This window comes from Columba livia, chromosome 2, assembly GCF_036013475.1.
Source record: "Columba livia isolate bColLiv1 breed racing homer chromosome 2, bColLiv1.pat.W.v2, whole genome shotgun sequence".
Classification (NCBI taxonomy): domain Eukaryota; kingdom Metazoa; phylum Chordata; class Aves; order Columbiformes; family Columbidae; genus Columba; species Columba livia.
Genome location: NC_088603.1, coordinates 99299555 through 99319513, shown reverse-complemented (window position 1 = coordinate 99319513; position 19959 = coordinate 99299555). Strand labels below are relative to the sequence as shown.

The 19959-nt window shown below is 41.7% G+C and overlaps 1 protein-coding gene across 1 annotated transcript in view; it reads left to right on the top strand.

Moving 5' to 3' along the window:
• The window catches only part of GLIPR2 (GLI pathogenesis related 2), a 29925-nt gene extending 10577 nt beyond the window's left edge, over positions 1–19348 (top strand). The window contains exons 2-5 of the mRNA XM_005509818.4: positions 4145–4253; positions 8178–8281; positions 16619–16696; positions 17747–19348. Coding sequence (XP_005509875.1) covers positions 4145–4253; positions 8178–8281; positions 16619–16696; positions 17747–17907 — 452 coding nt within the window. The 3' untranslated portion in view covers positions 17908–19348. The remainder of the gene's footprint in view (positions 1–4144; positions 4254–8177; positions 8282–16618; positions 16697–17746) is intronic.
• The last annotated feature ends 611 nt before the right edge of the window (positions 19349–19959 follow it).

The window sequence follows — 19959 nt, the reverse complement described above, 5'->3', positions numbered from 1 at the left end:
GGAGTTCCCTAAAGCCTCCAGTGACGTTTTTCGTTAAGCTGTTGGGCTTATTAAAAGTTGTATTTGCTCTATTCTCATTCCACACCCCATTGTTGCTGTCAGAGTAGGATAGAGTGATTCTGCAGTGCCAAGGGAGACTGAAGGGATTTCAGTATCAAAGCAGAGGCATACTTGGTGTTTAAATTGTTAGCTTTTCATGTACTTTCTGTCCACTTTGCATTTGTGTCTTCTCAATGTATTCTGGCACTTGGCTACTTTGTGCCTGGATAACTCATGTTTCTCCCTGTGTTCTGGGGAGGAAAGAGTGTGAAAGTAACGTGCAATATCCTGGGTAATATGAGTCACATTTTGAAGGTTGTTTGTATCAGGCTTTTGCATTTACCTCTTTTCAAAGGGGTGGGTCCTTTGAAGTGTATTTTGCAGCTTTCTTCAGATACATTGCTCAAGATATTATATGAGGACATTTCTAATTATTTATTTTGAGGCAAAATAGAAAGGTGGGGTCATTATCTCAATTTACCTGTAATGTACACGTTGTGTGAAGAGTTGAGGCCTGTGTTCAAAGAGGGATTGATACAGACATAATGGTACACTTTTCTGTGTCCGATTCTCCATGAGGTCCATTTGTTGTTGACTGCATTATATGTTAATTATCCAAAGGCTAAACAGAAAAAAATAGTATGTATAGAAAGTACAAAATTGCCAGTGAAGATTAATCCATAAACAGTAGGACAGAGGACACTGAGAAGACAATGGTACTTGTAGAAATGGATGCTGTGCTCTTTCATGACTCACTTAGCCAGAAAGAAGTATACCTTTTTTGCTAGTCAAGCGCATGCCTGATATAATGTTGTGCACCCTGAGCAGTGACATGAGGGATACCCACAGCATTTATCCTGTGTAGGTATTGGGTGGTTAGGTTTTATGTTTGTGTTTCGTGGAATATTTTACTGTTACCTTTTCCCCACGTCATCTTGCAGCTCTGCAAGACCAGTGACAGCTTCAAATGTGGTACAGAGCAGCTAGTGGTGTGGAAGATGTCTTCAGATAACTCGCTTCTCTTCTTATGTCCAAACTAAGGGAAGAACAGAGCAGGAGAAGACAGGGTTCAGATAAGAAGTGGGAAGGATTCAGATATAAAGAGCTCTTCACCTGAGAAGGAGTGAGTAGATTGGCACTGTTTAGAAGCAATAAGAGAATGGAGAAACAGAATACTCAGAAAAAGATGGGGAAAATTAATGTAGATGCCTCTGCTTAGTTTTGTGTGGTCACACGAAGTTGATCAGTGAAACTGAAAATCCTATAAGGTGTTTTTTTTACCACATCATGCCCTGGAAATTCATGGTCTCGTGCTGCAATTATCTTAGCCAAAGTTCCAGAAGAATCCAAAGCGGAGGTAAATAATTGAATAATGAGAAGCAAGCAACTGTATCTAATAACTTGAGTTGTTTTACTTGTTAAGCTGTGTAATGATTCATGACCAAACCTAACTTCCTGGCAGTGGGAAATAATTTTTCCTAGCAGCTTAAGCAGTGTACATGAAGGGAAAAAAGTACGTCTCCAAAGCTTTGGGAAGCTTTCCCCATTTGGGTGGGAGCCTGAAAGGTCCTGTTAACTCTCACTTCTGGCTCCCTAGTGTATGGAACATTGGTAAAATGGAAAAACTTAACATATCCTCCAAAACAAATCTGAAATACATTTAGCAGTTGGGTGTCCCTCTCCACACATCAGCATGCACAGGGGAAGCTGTGCAGAGAGGGAGGTTGACACATGAGCTTGAGTCACAGTAGATATAGATAAGTGTTTCTATAGCAGCCACCTTTGAGGGAAGGGCAGGATGGAGGTTCTCTAGGGACAGCAGAACAGTGCCTGCCATGGCTAGAAGAAACTCTGTTTTGTCCTCATCGTGTTTGTCTTTGTAATGCAAAATGTTAGTACAGAGCTGGATTATGCAGTGCTTCTGATAATGGATAGACTGACAGTTGACACAACCTATATTTCAGTTGACTTAACTTTTTTTAGAATTTTAGTTTGCTATTGTCATTGGTGGCAACTTATTTGAATAGACACTTTCACACTTTCCAGTCAGGTTGTTTATCTACCATTTAATGCTAAGCGGATGAGATATTAAGTCTAGATGATAACAGCCACAACCTGGTCTTGTGCAGAAAAGTGCAGCCTGGAGTATGTGATGCAACTTTCAAAGCTGAGTATTTCCATTTGTTTGATCTGCAGTCTATCTTAAAATTCTGGAAGCACAGACCCCTGCTTTCCTCAGTAACCTTATGATAGATGCCTTCAAGTAGGCCATGCAGCTGATGAGAGGTTTAGGACACTGGTTTGATGGAATCGGTGAGCTGTGAGTGATGGTAATAAGAGTGATGAGACAGGCAAAAGGGTGTGTGTTGCTTAAACATCAGAGATGGAAATGCCTTATTGGTCTGATGGTGTGCAACCCGTGACACACAAAATTGAAGGAAAACCTAAAAGGAGGAGAATGGTGGTGGGCAGATCTAATTTCACCAAAAAGGGTTCCTGTTGCTGAATTGTTAACAGTCTAATGCCAACAACTTGATACCGAAAACTCTAAGCTGAAAGCATGTGGATGAAGAATATATTAGATATATGTCCACTGTGACACTTTAGTCTGGAAAAGGTCAGCCCAACTTTGGACTGTGTTTGAAAGGCTTAAGGTACTGCAAGAAACAGTAACGCCTTTCTGTCTACATTGGATATTGAGATTACCTTAGGCTACCATATTATCCTCGAGCTGTTGTGGAAACTGGAGAGAACTCTGAAAGCAGCCTAAAGCGTGAGCATGGGTTGGGTAGTCACCTTAGGAAGACATTATGAGAGCAGTGTATGCAAACTGACAGCTATACTGTGGGACAATGCATCATTGCAAACAGCAGAATAGTGCATGCACTAATAACGGAGAGAATGATTGATTGTAGTTGTTAGGATCAAGTAGGGAGAGGAAGCTGAGAAATCTAAGGTAATAACAGGAAACACTTTCCAGTCATGAGGTACATTTGGGCTTTCAAAATATCTTACAAGGAAAATGGTGATAGTCGTGCTAATAGGATATTCAGAAATGAAGCTGGTGACTCATTAATAAATGTAGAAACCTGTGTCACAGTGAAAGCAGGACAAATACTCTAAGATGTCTCAACCTCTTCAAAAGCTTCAGCAAGACAAAGTGAAAACTGTCCTTCTGTTTTGAAGATGCTATCCATACCTCTCTAACTGTCCCAATACCCTGTTTCAGGCTCCAAATTTCTTTTATAGCAGCAAATTCCACAGAGTGACCAATGACATAGGTTGGTTTTTTTTTTTTTTTCTTCCTCTGAAGCTTGGTGAAAATCAGCAAAGTCGTAAAAGGAGGTGACATGAAATTGCTGTCAAAGTGAATTGCACTGTGACTTGTTGCTTGTCCTCTGCCTTGCACTGCTGAAAGTGCGGAGTTTACCAGGGTAACAACGTGGGCTCTTTTAAAGCTTTGCAGTAACTTTGGAATTTAGATATTTACCAAATACACCCTAGCACAGGGGAAAGAATCATCCCCAGCAGTCATTTCTTTCCTAACCACTTGCTGTTTGTTAACAATTCTTTTTCTATTAATTTGTACTATATAATGAATAAAAAGAATGGTGCATGGTTCAAAGTATTTGCATAGTTCTAAACATTTTACTATCTTTGTTTTCTTCAGGGGGTGTCTTGACTAATACAGAAAATTCTTGCATACGGAGACAATAATTTGCATTTTTAGTGCATTGCCTCAAAGGACCTACTTGTTGCTTACTCTGAGACTTTGCAGTGGTGATGCAACATGCTGAAATCCTAAAATGAAAGCCAGCCAAATTAACCTTAAATCACCTTGCTGTTGAGGATGGGAATACCGTTTGCATTTTTCTACAGCCTTTAGTGTGTCTGTACCATCCCACTGGGAGTGTCTCTCAGTGTTAGTTCCTGGACACAGAAAGCATTAACGGTTTGTTTCATCTTGCTCCCAGGTCATGAGGGTGGTGTGTGTCTGTTCTTCAGTCCAGCCTGCACCAGCATCTTAGCTACAGGGTATGCTTTTTCTGTCTTCACTGATGTCTGTGTTTGACAGACCTTTCCAATTTTTTTTATGTGATTTCAGCTTCCAAACAATTTGCTGAAGAAGTTTTGAAAGCACACAATGACTACAGGAAGAAACACGGAGTCCCCCCACTAAAACTCTGCAAGAAGTTAAACAGAGGAGCTCAACAGTACGTTCAGTCCTTTCTTTTCTCTGATGAGATTTGTGACACTTTTTCTGTTAGGTTTGGCTGTGTATAGTGTAAAAAATATTTGCCTTTTGACATGCTGATATTCAATGAAGACTTACTGGGTGGAAAGTGAGGGACTCTACTCTGTGTCTCCCTACCCAGCTCTTGTCATTCTGTCTTTCTCCATCACATAGCACCAGCTGCTCACAGGGGCACTTCTGTGGTCACAACTGTATAAATCTTTCTTGTGCCTTTTTCCAGACAGGGGATACATCTGTCTACACTGGTGTGTATCCTCTGCAGAGGGTAGTTGTCTAAAACATGCTTTACCACCACCTCTGTCAGATGATGGGTTCTCATCTGCAGGAGAATATCCACTGCTGCTGAAATAGTGGAGAAAATAACCTTTTTCATGGTAGGAATTGAAGAGTGGTCTAAAATCTATGGAATCAGAGGGAAGTAATTTCAGATCAAATTGTCTATCTCCCTGGCTCAAAAGCAAAATCAGTATATGTTGTTCTCTAGACTGTCAGGTGGGACACATCTTACCTCTTATCCAGTGCTGTATGTTCAGTGTACAGTGAATCCATCTTCCTGCTGTCTTGGGTCTTCCCTACAGAAATGTGAGTCTGTTACTGCTTGTCCTCTTTGCTGTAGACATAGCAAGCATATTATTTCCTTTACCTTTACAGCAACCTTTTTCAAAGTAGATTTGAAAAGCTTCAGTTTTTTTCAGGCTGACGAGATACCCGAAGGAGTAAATGCTGATTAAACTGTTCAGAAAATAAATGTCTTTCCATAATAGCTAAATAGTGGCCAGTTTGATCAGTGCAGAAGTGAGATCTCATCTCCTGTCAGGCTTTCTGTCATAACCATGTGGACTTCTCTGTGCTCTCTGGCTGGGAGCCAGAAAGACTGTGGGCTTTCCAGAACCTGATTTACTGTCCCAGCTTGGTGCTGTGCTGCCACACAGATGCTTCAGCTCCTGCTCTCCCAGACCAGAGATCTCCACCACAGGTTGTGATGTACAATGCACCATGCACATGGTGCGTGGACATGCCCTCTGGCGTCAGGCAAAATCTGATTCTGTATTTAATTTTAACTTTTTTCTTTTCTTGAGACATCATTGTAACTGGATATGGTATTTCTAAGAGATGGAATGCCAGTGACTCAGCCACATACCTTTGTAATCTTCTGGGGTTTTCCTTCTGTTCTTCAAAAGCTTGTTTTGTTTCTGTTTTACATGGTGCCTCACAATGAGGAAGAAATTACATTAACTTGTCAATAACACTTGTGTCTCCAAAGTGCTACAGCTGGTTTGAACAAGTCAACTTGTATGAATAGTTCAGATTATTCTGTCAAATATGCATTGCTCCACATTTATCACTCAGCCCTTGCTGAGTATTTTTAGGTCCTTCTGGAATTCCTAACAGTCCTCTGGTCTCAGCTGACTTTCCCCACTATGATGAATAACAATAGGAAGCCTTTTTTTGGTTGTGGTCTGTAACTTAACTTGTAAGAATTAGAAGAGACATGTTCAGAGTCTGGTGAAACTGGTTGACAACAAGAACCAGAAATGGTTTGACCTGAATAAAAGATGTGAAATGTAAGAAATCTCGTATTTGGCAAGACAGATTTTGCATAATCTTAAATTCAAAGAACTTCACCTTTTCATTAGGTATATCTGAGGTCTTTGTTGATGCATGACTGGTGTATCTCAGGGTACTTTTCCATGCTTCTCTATCTGTGTTGAAAAGGGTCTGTTTCCTACTATTTTTCAGTTCCAATAATTGCAACAGGTTAGAGGAACTGACTGTTGGATCCCTGCCTTAGCATGAGATGAGTCACTCTCAGCAGGTGTCTGTTTATCTCTGACTGTAATGAAGCATAGGGTGATGATGTCAGACACAAATCTCCGCTTTCAACTGACTGAGCGAGAGCGAATTAATCACCCTTTGTCTCAAATCCCTGGCAACTTTGTCCATGTGCAATGTGTACTTTGTTCCATTCTTGTCTCTTGCTTGGGTTGTGGGAATCCTCAAAGAGAAAAATTAGAGGACTGTAATGATATTGGGCATGAAGGAGCAACTACAGATCACAGAATCACAGAATGTTAGGGATTGGAAGGGACCTTGAAAGATCATCTAGTCCAATCCCCCTGCCACAGCAGGAACACCTAGATGAGGCTACACAGCAATGTGTCCAGGTGGGTTTTGAATGTCTCCAGAGTAGGAGACTCCACAACCCCCCTGGGCAGCCTGTTCCAGTGCTCTGGCACCCTCACTGAGAAAAAGTTTCTTCTCAAATTTAAATGGAACCTCTTGTGTTCTAGTTTGAACCCATTACCCCTTGTCTTACCATTGGTTGTCACTGAGAAGAGCCTGGCTCCATCCTCGTGACACACACCCTTTATAAATATATAAACATTAATGAGGTCAATCCTCTAGTTCAGGATCTGGCAGACTGACAACTAACAAGGTTCGGTTTGGTGTGGGGTTTTTTGTTTTGTTTTTTTTTTGGGGGGGTTTTGTTTTGTTTTTGGAGAACCTAGTGACTGAAGTACTGGCTTGGGCCAAAATGTTCAGCTGGACAAATTTCCTGTCTCTGGCAGATGCCAGTAATTCATGATTAGGGAAGGAGTAGCAGGACAAAAGAAATGTGGTGATTCTTTGCCCCATTGTCTTCTCCTGAAAGTTACATATTTCTCCTGGAAAATATATTTTTCCTAAGCAGTAGATTGTATCCTCATTTTCTTGTTGCTGTTGTTTAATAAACCCTGAAGATTACCCACACCCAGCCCGCCCAGTAAATTCGTGTAGCTCTTTTTCAAACCTGTATGTGTCTTGGTGTCTGCGTCATCTTTTGGTGATGACTTCTGCTGCAGTGTGGAAAAAGTGGTGTCTTACTTGACTTCTAAATCTGTGGCCTGATGATTTCATGTGTTGCCTCTTATTTCTTGTGCTGTGAGAAATAACAAATGGTCTTTCCAATTTCACCGCCTCTGTACTGAAGCCTTTCCAATGTTGAGTAAAGAGAATAATTATTTTTACACATGATATTCTTCTTAACCCTGTTGTCCTGAGATTATAAAATACAACCCGTGCTCTCAGACCCGTCAACTTCTGTAGAAGCAGAACTGCTTATCCCTTTGTTGGTGTACACAGTTGTTGCCTCAGATTCTCCATGTGGTCCCCTTCTCTCTACTGTCACCTGGCACATTGCTCTTGTGTTGCATTTGACTTTGTTTCATTTGTAAATGTGAGTTTGTTTTTTTTACACTTGCTTTAATCCCATCCCCACTTGTGTCTCTTTTCCATCTCATCAAGAACATTTAAGTTACTTCCATGAGAGGCCTAGAAATGTGGGGAGGTGACACCTGTAGCAATTGCTGGGTACTTCCCTTCCCCCAGCAGCTGCAGGTAAGGATGGCCAGTGGATGTCCAGGTGCTGGGCAGAACAGGGTGGGGAAAGATGTGCCCTTTGATTTCTTCTAGGCCAGGTGTGTCAAACTAATTTTCAGTGGGGGGCCACATCAGTCTCGCAGTTGCCTTCAAAGGGCCGAATGTAATTTTAGGACTGTATAAATGTAACTACTTCTTCATTTGACTGTTTGAAGGCAACTGCAAGGCTGGTGTGGCCCCTGGTGAAAATGAGTTTGACAGCCCTGGTCTAGGCCCTTCTCTACAGTGACACGGGTGCTTGTGAAAGACAAAGAAAATGGCCTCTAGGCCTTCCCTTTGCCTAACTCCTAGATTTATGTAAGCTTAAAGTACCCCTGGCTTCAGGGCTTTTCAGCTGAGGAACTTAGCTTAAACTGTCATCTTCCAGCACAATTCCTTGCTTGCATCTCCTCCTCCTTTCTCCTGCACCTTCTCCTCTCTGCTTGCTGTGGCCTGTGACTTGATGTGTGGATTCCTTTGCTAGGTATGCAGAAGAGCTGGCTACCACAAGGGTCCTCAAACACAGCTCTGAGTCTGCTAATGGAAAATGTGGAGAAAACCTAGCATGGGCATCCTACGACCAACCAGGTAAGTTTTATTCTCTTATTGTCTCACAGACACTGGATAAATGGCTTGTCTTAGAATCATAGAATGTCCTGAGTTGGAAGGGACCCACAAGGGTCATTGAGTCCAACTCCTGTCCCTGCATGTGACAACCCCACAGTTCACACCATGTGTCTGAGGGCGTTGTCCAGTCTCTTCTTGAACACTGCCAGGCTTGGGGCTGTGAGACCTCCCTGGGGAGCCTGTTCCAGTGCTCCACCACCCGCTGGGGGAAGAACCTTTTCCTAATGTCCAACCTAAACCTCCCCTGGCACATCTTCCTGACATTCCCTTGGGTTCTGTCACTGGTCGCCAGAGAGAAGAGCTCAGTTCCTGCCCCTCCTCCTCCCCTTGTGAGGAAGCTGTAGCCACCATGAGGTCTCCCCTCAGTCTCCTCTTCTCCAGGCTGAACAAACCAAGTGACTTTAACTGCTCCTCATACGGCTTCCCCTCCAAACCCTTCACCAATTTTGTGGTCTTCCTCTGAACACTCTCCAATAGCTTTATATCCTTTTTATACTATGGTGCTCAGAACTGCACCCAGTGCTCCACGTAAAGTACATTGTTGTGTACTTTGGGCTCAGAGCCTCTGGTTGCAAGAGTACTGGCATTTCCCCTGCTTTGAAAGTGTGTCCATCACAGGCTCCATGGGGACAAGATGGTTGTTTGCTGTCACCTACATGTACTGAGAGCATGGAGCACATGTAGGTATAGAGAGGGTAAGGGACTGTGGGTTATGTGCCTTTGGAGGAAGGGGAAGCTTGGCTGCTCCATATGTCCCAGCTGAGGAGATGTTTTCAGTGCTACTTGGGTGTCCAGGAGAGGAAAGAAGGAAACCGTCAATGCCCTCTACATGGCCTTTATCCTTAGTTTGTCTCAGCCAAGGAGGGGGCTGACCACAGGCCAGCTGTGGTGAGGAAGGTGGAAAAACAGCTGTTGCATGCTACACAGCAGTTCCTGACTGTGGGGGCAAAAAGTCAAGGGAAAACCAACTTGACAGAAGCTTATGTTAGACATCTAGTTTCTTCTGCTCTGTCAGCAAACAGGCTTTGAGCCCTTTTCTGTGCCTTCATTTCTGAAGACAAAAATACTCTCCCTATATTTTCTGATAATAAATGTAACACATAATGGGCAGCCTTTGGTTTGGATGCCCAAGGACCTGAATTTTGGCCAAGCTGGCAGCCTGGGGTGAGCCCTCAGTTGGATCAATGTTCAGCAGGCCCTTACCTCCTGCCTCCTCCCGTGGGCAGGGCTCATGCCTCAGCCTGCTCAGACAGCAGGTGGGATATATTAAAAGTGACCACTTGCTTGCTTTATTCCCATCTACCCCTGGAATTTCCAGCACAGCCCTGGGGAGACAGAAGCTCATTTCTGCAGGCTGGAGGCCTCTTTCAGTAAGAGAGTTTTAGACCCAGAGACACTGTTCAGCTCCTCTGCAAGTGCCAACTCTAGTCCCTAATGGGTTCTTTTTCATGGTGAAAAAGAAACCTAGGGTGGAAAAATACAATTTGATCTACTCATATTTGGCATTCTGTCCATTGCAAGACTCTGAGGCAAGAGTTCAGAGCAGCATGGGGAAACACAGATGTGTGGCAAAGTTTGTGTAGTGGCTATGACTCACTGACTGAGCTTATTTCTTCCTTCTTGCTTGTGTTAATAGCCTGTGCTCCTTCCCCTGAGGTTACAGTCATAGAATTCCCATCTAGAGAGCTGGAAGCAAAACACACAGATCCTTCCATAAATTGTATAATGCTTGTCTTTTTCTGGATCCCATCTGTTTTCTTCAATGCACTCTTTCCATACATAACTTGCCAGTTTTGAGCAATTTTGTTACTATTTTCTTATCCACAGGATTGAATGTCTTGCTGAGAAAATTAAGCTACATCCTCTTTTGTTCTGTAAAACACTTCTACATTTGCTGTTTAGCGGGATCATTCAAAGTACCAGAATGAGAAAACTTGTCCCTCAAAGAAAGTTATTCTCTTGTCTTGGCTTCGTCTTTATCTCTGTGGAGCTAGTTCATTCTTTTTTTCTTATACAGTTAGTTAATTTGTACCCTGCTCATTCAGGTTGAAATTTGTATTAAGGCATCCATTCAAGGGCTTAACAAAGGCAGACAGTGTCTTCTGGTTTCTTTCCTAGATAAAGCAAAACTCAATAAACCTCCAGCATACTCTGTATTCTCTCTAAGAAAGTGATGGTATTGTTTATTTTGGCTCTTACTGAATTCTGTAATAATGCCAGAAGACGCATTTCTTGTTTCAGAGAAGATTTAAGTTTTCGACTATAAGACCCTTCTAGTTTGACCCCTTTCTTGGTACAAGAATACCTTGAATTGTATTCAGCATTTTGGAGTTACATAGCCTAAAGCTGTCGCTGGAAATACGTTTATCCCTGTAATCCAAGAAATAGTTGACAGCTGTTTCCTCCCTCCAGTCCTGCAGGAACTGCTCTGCGGCAGATTTCTCTTTGTCTGTGTTCAAATAAGTGAGCTGCTAATGCGAGAGACCGCAGCATGCCTTGGCAGCTGTAGTTTGTCAGGCTTCTCAGGATGCCTCGTCTCATTCCTCATCTCTCAAGAGGCTGAAGGCAAGCACTGGATGACTAAATTCTGGTTGGGATGGCTGGTGTGGTCGTGAAGAACGTGCCATGACACCTGTGAAAACACAGCAGCTAATGAACTCTAGAGAGTTCGTAAGAGAAACTCACTGTACATTGTCATGTATGTTGTCATGTGTTATTAGGGGAACCTGGGTCTGGGTATAGATAAATCAGGACTAGCAGGCAAAGCGGCACAGACACCCTCTACCCCGGCCCTGCAGGACCATGCTCTGACTGAGAGCTTGCCTTGATGCATCTCTTGCTGTCTGACATCAGGCTTACACAGTACTGTTAAACAAAACAAAGTAAAATAAAATAATGACCTGCATGAGGCATGCTGGGAGTAGAGGATTACTTCCTAAAACTATTAGTATGATTTCAGTCTAGGTAGATATTTCATAAAACCATTAGTATTACTTCAATATAGGTAGATATTTTATTTCTGAGGTAAATTTAAACCTACCTCTACCTTCTTTCCCCTCAGACTGCTGGAAGGAAGTTTGTGATAACAAAAGCTAGAAAAACATTCGAGGAGAATTCTGAGGTTTAGGGTACCTTGCTTTTAAGTAGATGTGCTATCCATTCCTGCACAGAAATAAGTCCTGTGTGATTTTATTAGAATGTTTTTGGCAACTTACTCAGTGGGATTACTTGAGGATTTAAGCACTCTTTGGTGTGGAGAGAAACACTAAGGCAAGGCCTAGAGAAATTAAGTGTTAGAAGAGGAAGCTGAATACAGTAATAGGGCTGCCACAGCTTTGTGCCTCCCAGTAGTGAGGCTGAGAGTATATTTGTGTGTGCACACCTGAGAATACACATGTACAACATGTACATGCATATATATGCAGGTGGCCACACAGATCAGCCCAGGCCGAGGCAGTCAGCATTCACATGAACAGCATCAGTGCCCTTATCTTGTTCCCCTTTCTAGCTGATCACAATGAAGTGAATATTCATATATATTCCATCATTGGAATATGGAATATATATGAATATATATGAATAAAATAATAGAAAAATATTTTTTCCAGTAAAGGGTTTTAAGATATCTGTATAAAATTTATATTTTCATAACATCAAATATATATACTTATTTCCATTACTGAAATACATACATATAAAATTCCAGTGTGCATCCTTGCAGCAGCTGGGCTCAGACACTCAGTCTGCCCAGTAGCTGCCTGTGGATCCCAGTGTCTACTGGCACCTGAACATACAAACCCCTGAGGCTGCATTTGCACTCCGGTTGCTGGTACAGAGTCTCTTGTGCACTCAGCTCTCTGGCCATCAGCCAGGACGCCTCCTTCTCCCTGTGTCAGCCATACACTCCTGTAGTGACTCTTCCTAATCCAGCTTGCACTTTTTGGAAGAGTGTGTTACAACGGGAAAAGGGATAATGGTTTTAAACTACATGAGCAGAGGTTCAGGCTAGACATGAGTAAGAAATTTTTTACAATGGGGGTGATGAAACACTGGCACAGGTTGCCCAGAGAGGTGGTTGATGCCTGATGTCTGGAAACATTCAAGGCTGGGCTGGATGGGGCTCTGAGCAACCTGATCTAGTTGCAGATGTCCCTGCTCATGGCAGGGGATTGGACTAGATGATCTTTGTAGGTCCCTTCCAACCTAAACTGTTCTATGATTCTGTTGCTCACACACTTGCACCTGTGCTGGTGCTCCAGTTGCTGGCAATGCAGGCACCCAGGTCCCTGCAACCCTTGGTCAGATCGCAGTTGTTGGCACTTAAACTCCCCCACACATCCATACAGAATAGAGCTCCTCACCCAGGAGAACAGTTAGAAATGAAATGTAGTAAGACAACAGGACAAGTGATCAAATGCAGGGCATGGTCAGGAAAAAGTACTGACACCACTTTACATGCAGCAGCCCCTTTTATCTCTGCATTTCAGAGAGTGGTATCGGCAGAAGAACTTCACACCAGCTCTGTTAGTCCTATGTTTGGACTGACGTCCTATGGTCAGTTCTCTGACCACATGAGGCAGCTTGAAGCACAGTAATGGTGGCCGTGCTACTAGGTCATAGCTTGGGTAAATAAAATAAAATCACTATGGTGATTCTGAGCCTAGTCTTGGGCAGAACTATACTTGGGCACTAATTCAAGGATTGTTGCATCAAGTTTTTGTGCAATGTAGATACGTACAGAGAGTTGCGGTACTGGCGAAACTCAGTGTGAAGTTCAGCCTGTTCCAAAATAAGCATCTAGTAAGTCTAACCGAGCAGGTCATCCGTCAGCTATCACTAGGAAAAGGGTGGAGTCAAACCGTGTTTCCATAGAAAAAGTGTTGAAACCGTGAATGTGGTTTACAGCAATGCAAACAGGAAGGATACTTTAAAAAAACACAGTACACTAATTGGTTCTGCAAGTGGAGCTACAGAAGAGAAGCTGCAGCCCTGACTGTAGGACAGATCTGCAGGCTTTTTGATAGAAGTAAATGGTAATTTCTGCCATAGTTGGGAATAAGGGGTGGGAGTGAGATTTCTGTGTTCTTTCTATCTGACTGATACACACTTTGAACAGCAAGCAAACCCTGTTCTGGGGGCTTTGCGGGGCATGGGAGCTGTTTTCAATGAAAAATAGAAATGCAAGGGAAACAGACACTAAATATAACTGCATCACTTATTCTGTAATTATTTTACATGGAAAAACTGGTCAGTTCTCTGAACCAGCAAGTTTGAGGATGCAAGTTGCTGCTGAAGCAGATTGTCTTGGTGCTCTGATGACCCCTGTGCTGTTCTCAGTTCGTTTTCTGCAGGCCCAGGTATCAGTGGGCTCAGAACAGGGGTTTTCCTCAGTCCCCCATGTATCAGCTGTCGCTTTCAACACTGGTTGGTTTTGTGTCCCACCACTGCATTGTCTACTTCTCTCCAAGGGGCAAGGAATCAGAAGAAAAGTATTTCAGAGGAAAGAGAGCACATTTAATCACCAGGTACCTACCTGTCTTCTCATGTGGTAATGACTCATACTTAGGACCACCCTTGACTCCTGTGGCATTTGACAGACGCAGTTCATTCTGTTCACTTCCAGGCCACTTCAACATGATTTCAAGACACAGTGTGTCTAAAAGTTGCCCAGTCCTTTAGTCACCTTCTCTTTTGCCAGGAACAAATCAGTGTTTAATTTCTCGCAGCCTATGATGCAATGACACTTTTAATTCAAGGAGTATGACACCAATGCCATATAATGATAACCCGATCCTGAACATGAATAAACAGAGCTTGTTTATCAGTTTCTAGGCTTTTACTGCCTGGCTGCAGTAAGTTCCAAACTCTTATCCACGAAGGCTGTGAATTAAGACATCAGATTGTGCTACACAGCTCTGCTCATTGTCTTTCATGAACAGGACTGAAGTATTCTTACCTGGTAGCATTGCCATCTCCCTGGAGTTAGAGAGTTATCAAATTTTCACATGATTATATTCTTCAAATAAATTTAAAAAATATCAAGAGATACTGTGTTTGTCAAAACTTCCATGTGTCTTGCAGTGTTTCCACCATGGAGGTTTTAAGTTCTTGTCACGTGGAGCCTAGGTTCACTTCTTAGAGCTACAGTAAGCTGAGTGGGGTTGGCATTGTCTTGAGCTACTCTTTATGCTATGTCACACTGATTTATTGAGGGAATGAAGTGCTGGTAGCAGTGGGAGTGCAGTCCTACATCTGTAAAAATGCTGCTTACACAGTATGGTTACTTAAGCGCTTGTACACGTAAAATACATGTGCTTCATAATATCTGACATGTCTGCAGTCACATTCCGCATTTCTGTTCTCCCCAGCTTGCCACAAACACATCTAAATCCTTCATAGCATTGAAGTCTAGGGTAGGATGGGATGATCTGCTTGGGTTTTCCTTTTTTTTTTTTTTTTAAACTATGTGCTTTTTCTTTTCCCCTTGTATTGCATGAGGGGTGCTCTTTGCACTTTTTTCAGTCTTCATTTTAGCTTTTGTGTGAGTAACAGATGAAGTTTTTCACTTCAGTGGTAAAACAGGTCTGCAGGGTTTGTTGTTTGGCACAAGGAGAGCAGGGAAGGAAGGAACCTAATGTTACTCCCGAAACATTTACTTTGGGAAGCAAGAGAGGTTTTGCTGTGTTTTTATGTAAAAAATGTAAATTGACTCTACTAAGAGAGCACCATTCCTAACAAGCAGTGTGGCATAGATCAGTTCATAGTACTTTCAGTTAACCAGCCTCTCAAGAGATGGCATTTCCTTCAATATTTCCTTTTCAGTGACAGCTCTGACAGGGCAGCTTGCCAGGCTACCACCACTGTCCTTTTAGCTGACTGCACTCATGAGCAACCAAAGTTTCAAGAAGCTAACGGTGCAGTGTCTGACTTCTAAAACAGTGCGAGTCCAAGACTTTTTTCCGCAAAACAGCAAAACATGAGTCATTTCTGTTCTGCAGCCAGCACTCCATCAGGGACCAGCGTTCTTCATGACGGTAGGCTTGGCAGCACTGGCAGCTTGCTATGAAATCAACTGGCCTTGCGTTATACGTCCTGGAATGCTAAGCAGAAATTTCATTATTGATTAGCTCAGGGAAAAACCTGCCTTCTTCCCCCCGCCCTGAGCAATGTTTGACACAAGAATTTCCTAACAGCTACTAGTGGAAAAGAAGCAACATTTGGCTTTTGAGTGCATAGCATCTGCAAGTTCTGATCTGAGCTCCTGCCCCCTGTGCTGTCTGCTCCACCAGGTCCACTGCAGATTATCAGAATCTGCTCCTTTCTATGGGGTTCCTTAATTGTTCAATTAATTATGTATTTGGCAAACATCAGCCTTAGAGACCCACAGACATGTAGTGCTAACAGCACTGGCCATGGTCATCGTCCTCACACAGCTGTGGTCAGTGAAAGCCTTTGCTGAGATGAGCTGGTGCTGGACGGAAGGACACAGCGGCAGGGCCAAGACATATATTTGAGGTGTCTGACTGTAGTACCCTGAGTTAGAGTGCCTCTAAGTGGACATTGACAATTGCTCAAGTGCTAAGTAAGATCTACTAAAAATAAATGCACTCAGAAATTTAAAGTGCCACATACTGATGAGAACGCAGAAAACTAGAGGATGTCGGAAGTGTCATTTTTCTTTGATTTGCTTGCAGCTGTAAGGGGATATCTTCACACACCTGCATCCACAGGTGAGAGGCCTCTCTGTAGAAAAGGTCCCTGTGCCCTCAGAAAATCTGGCAAAGCTCGCTTAAGTCTTCTCAAACACATTCCAAGAGGGAGGAGCTGGTGAAAGCCATATGTAGAAGCCTAATGACAGGCACAGTCATCCAAGATGAGGGTGATGTGTCTTCACTGCCTTCCAGGATGAAAGTTACAGAAGGTTGTGGGCAGAAAAAAATATAGAATAAACTCCACGTGTTAAATTGCCAGATGGTTTCTTTGAGGACTAAAGGGATTTCTGCCCCATCTTGATCCAAATACTGCACCACACAGATCTCTCTTGTCCGAAGGTTTTTCTAACTTCAACCTTGTAAAGTTTTAACTGCAGACAAGAATTGGTGGATGGTCCTGTTTCTTGATCTGTTGGTGATAGTACAGTGCTCTTTATCATCTCTGTCCTTCCAGGTGAGACTGTTTCTCCGTGTTCCTAGAAGTCCTTGTCAGCTGCTAACAGAAGATCTTGTTGGCCAGGCTGTGAGTGACCTACACTTCTGTGTTTATGTCATGATTTCACAGCAGCTTTCTTTTGTCTTTCAGGGAAGGATGTAGCTGACAGATGGTACAGTGAAATAAAAAATTACAGCTTTCAAAACCCAGGGTTTTCTTCTGGGACAGGTGAGTTGAGACTGGGCACTGTTTCTTCAGTAACACAACTTTTATTTTAAGAAATTGGCTAGCCAACTCATTTTGGTATTTTTCAAAAAACTACCTTTATTTGTTAGAAAAAAAATCAGAAAAAATACCAGAATTTCCTAAAAGTTTTATGTAAAAAACTCACAAAAGGATAAAAGAAAACTAAGAAATGAGGAAGTAAGTAAAATTTGTGGGGGCTTTTTAGTACTGTATTTTTCTTCTGGCTCCAAAATTTTTAAAAGGTGACTTATTTTTAAGGGAAATTCATTTGTAGAAAATACTACATTAGAATCATATAGGTGTCTTACTAAATGTACTATGTTGTTGTCTACATCAACATGGGTCTTCTACCCGGTTATATCACTCCAATCATAGAGATCACTTCAGATATAATTTGGAGATCATTCAGAGTCCATTGACTGCATAGTGACAATCTGGTGTTGAAGGAACATAAAACATTGTTCCTTGAATAGTGTTCAAGCAACAGATATACCCAAGCTGGTTTCAGATGAAGAAAATAATGTTTTTTTCCCCTGGGGTCTGTCTGTGCATAGAGAGCACAACTGATGGAGCAGCACAATGCAGGGGTGACTATTGCAACTAGGCAGAAGAAGCCACAGTGTTACTTTGAATAGTTGTGTATGCAGGCACATGGGGGAGTATGAGATGGTCAAAGCGAATGAACAATCATCTCTGTCAGAACTGCTGTTCACGCTGGAGGGAGTGAAGAGCATGACTCCTTTGTCAAATTTCATATCAGATATTCATAAAACTACTTCTTTCATGATTCTCTTCATAGGTATTCTTATCTGGATATAGGATGTGGAGCTGGGAATAGCAGTGTGGAACCAGATCAGATAAGACTTTTTCAAGACAAAATGCCAGATGTAGTTTACTTTTCATGTCCTTAGCTTGTTCACCTGTTGGAGAAATAAGCAGTTTTGTATTGTTTTCTTTCAGCCCCTCAACATATTAAAGGGCATGTCATAGGTTTAGTACCTAAGATGAATGCGTACGTTTCTCTCTCTTCAGGTCACTTCACAGCAATGGTTTGGAAGAACACAAAAAAGATGGGAGTTGGAAAAGCATCTGCTAGTGATGGCTCAACGTTTGTGGTGGCTAGATATGATCCAGCTGGAAATGTAGTAAATCCAGGCTATTATGAAGAAAATGTCCTTCCTCCAAGAAAATAACTTTTTTTTTTTTTTTCCCCAAAGGTAGTCTTATTGTTTAATGACAAATGAACCTGGATTTGGACTTAACAATGTTTGAGATGAAGTACGATTCAATGAAATTTCTTGTTTGATGCTGTGGTTCACTTGTCATTATAGACGGAGCAATTACATGTTGCTTGAGTCGGTCTGCACATTAGATCCCTCTTGTTTCTGAGGGAGTTTCAGTTTATTTGAGGGTGAAGTATATGCAGCATTTCTGAAGGGTAAAATGTATAAGGTGGGTTTTTTTTATAGTTTGCATGAACTCTGTGTCAGCATGTGAGTAAGCACATGTTGGATGTCTCTTTTTAGACAAGCAAATTTATAGCTTTCTGTAAACTGAAGATACCAGCTTGTAATTATATCATGTACTGCCAGTTTTCCAGTATTTTTTAATAACTGTAGATTTCTATGCTCTATCTATACCTCCTCCTACTGTGAGGCCTTCTCTCTGCAGATGGACCATATGCAAAACTTCCCATGTGAAAGGGGCACATGTAGAATGTAGTGGCATTCAGACCTAATGTGGTTTTATTAAAAGCATCTCATGGAACACTAAAACATTTCTCACAAAATTGTATCCGTCAAGCAAGCCATAACTAATGCATGACCCAAGAGCTACTAAAATTGTTTAAATCCCAGTGTTACAGTTTAGGTGCTAATATTTAAAAGCTATTTGAGATGAGTGCTGTTTCAAGTTCAAACCCATGTTACAGTTTACATTATGTACATTATTGTATAATCAAAATGTTTACTTCTGTTACAGGAAAGCAAGATAACTACTTTTTCTCTTAGAGACTTAAGCACAAAAAAAAGTTTCTTTGTTGGAGCATGTTAGATTTTACTTCTCAATAACTTTTTTTTCATTTCCTAGGGAATATCTTCTGCAGGTGTCATATTATGCAGCCAATGACATTCCCAAGTAATCTTTTGTCTCCTTTAATAATGTCACAGGGGTAGTTATTCACATGGTCATAATTCAGAGATGGTTACTCTTTGTTCATATCATTCAATAACAATAAAAATACTTCACATGCTGGACTGATGCCCTGAAAATTTCTGATTAAATTTCCTTAAAAGCAAGCAAGCAAAAATTCTGATGACACTTGTTTTCTCTTATGAAATGTGGATTGGGCCATTTTGGCCAAGTTCCTATACTGTGCTTTAATTTGGGGTTTTCTTTGTTTGTAAATGTTTATTTTGTCTTCTGCTGAGATTCTCTATGCCAGAATTTGGTTCATGAAGGGTGCCATTACAGAAATACTTCCTTTTGTTTACACAGTTGTAATAAACTGCACTGTTATGGCTTGATTATATGTCACTGTGATGCCGTACATTACACTCTATTTGCTGCAACCAAGAATTTAACACATATAATGAACATCTGAAAATTAAATATTTTTTAATATTAATTACTCAAGCCTTTGCTGTTACCCGAGTCTTTGTTGAATAATCTTCAAATTTTATTTCCAGGGCATTAACATATGACGTTATTACTTTTGCAACATGGAGCATTCTAGCCCAGGAAAGAAAGATCTTCTAAGAAATGATAAATCATACAGCAGATCGTACATCATCCCTTTATATAAAGATTGAAGTAACACTCAAAGCTGGAGCTGAAGAGGCGTTTTCTCTTTTTTCTGTTGAACTCCTGCTTTGTATCTGGTTTTGTTTCTGCTGTTCCCTCTCTCGGTTGACATGTTCTTGGTAAAGACAATCCACTCAACCCCCACTCAGACGTGTGTGTTCCAGCAACTGCAGCCTCAGGACCTTCCTCTCTTCAACCCTCAGCTGGCAAATGTTACATCTCCAAACAGGCTGATGTTTTATGTGCAGTGCATTATCATCCCCAAGAATTAAAACAGGCCTTTCGAAACATAAAAAGCAACACAGGCTTGCTGCAACCAATAGAAAAGTAAAAGCTGATGTTAAATGAATCAATGGTATTAAAATACTCATATTTTTTCATTATGACATTGCTGCTACTGGCCCTATAATACATTGAGTGTTTGATGTAAAACTGTATATATC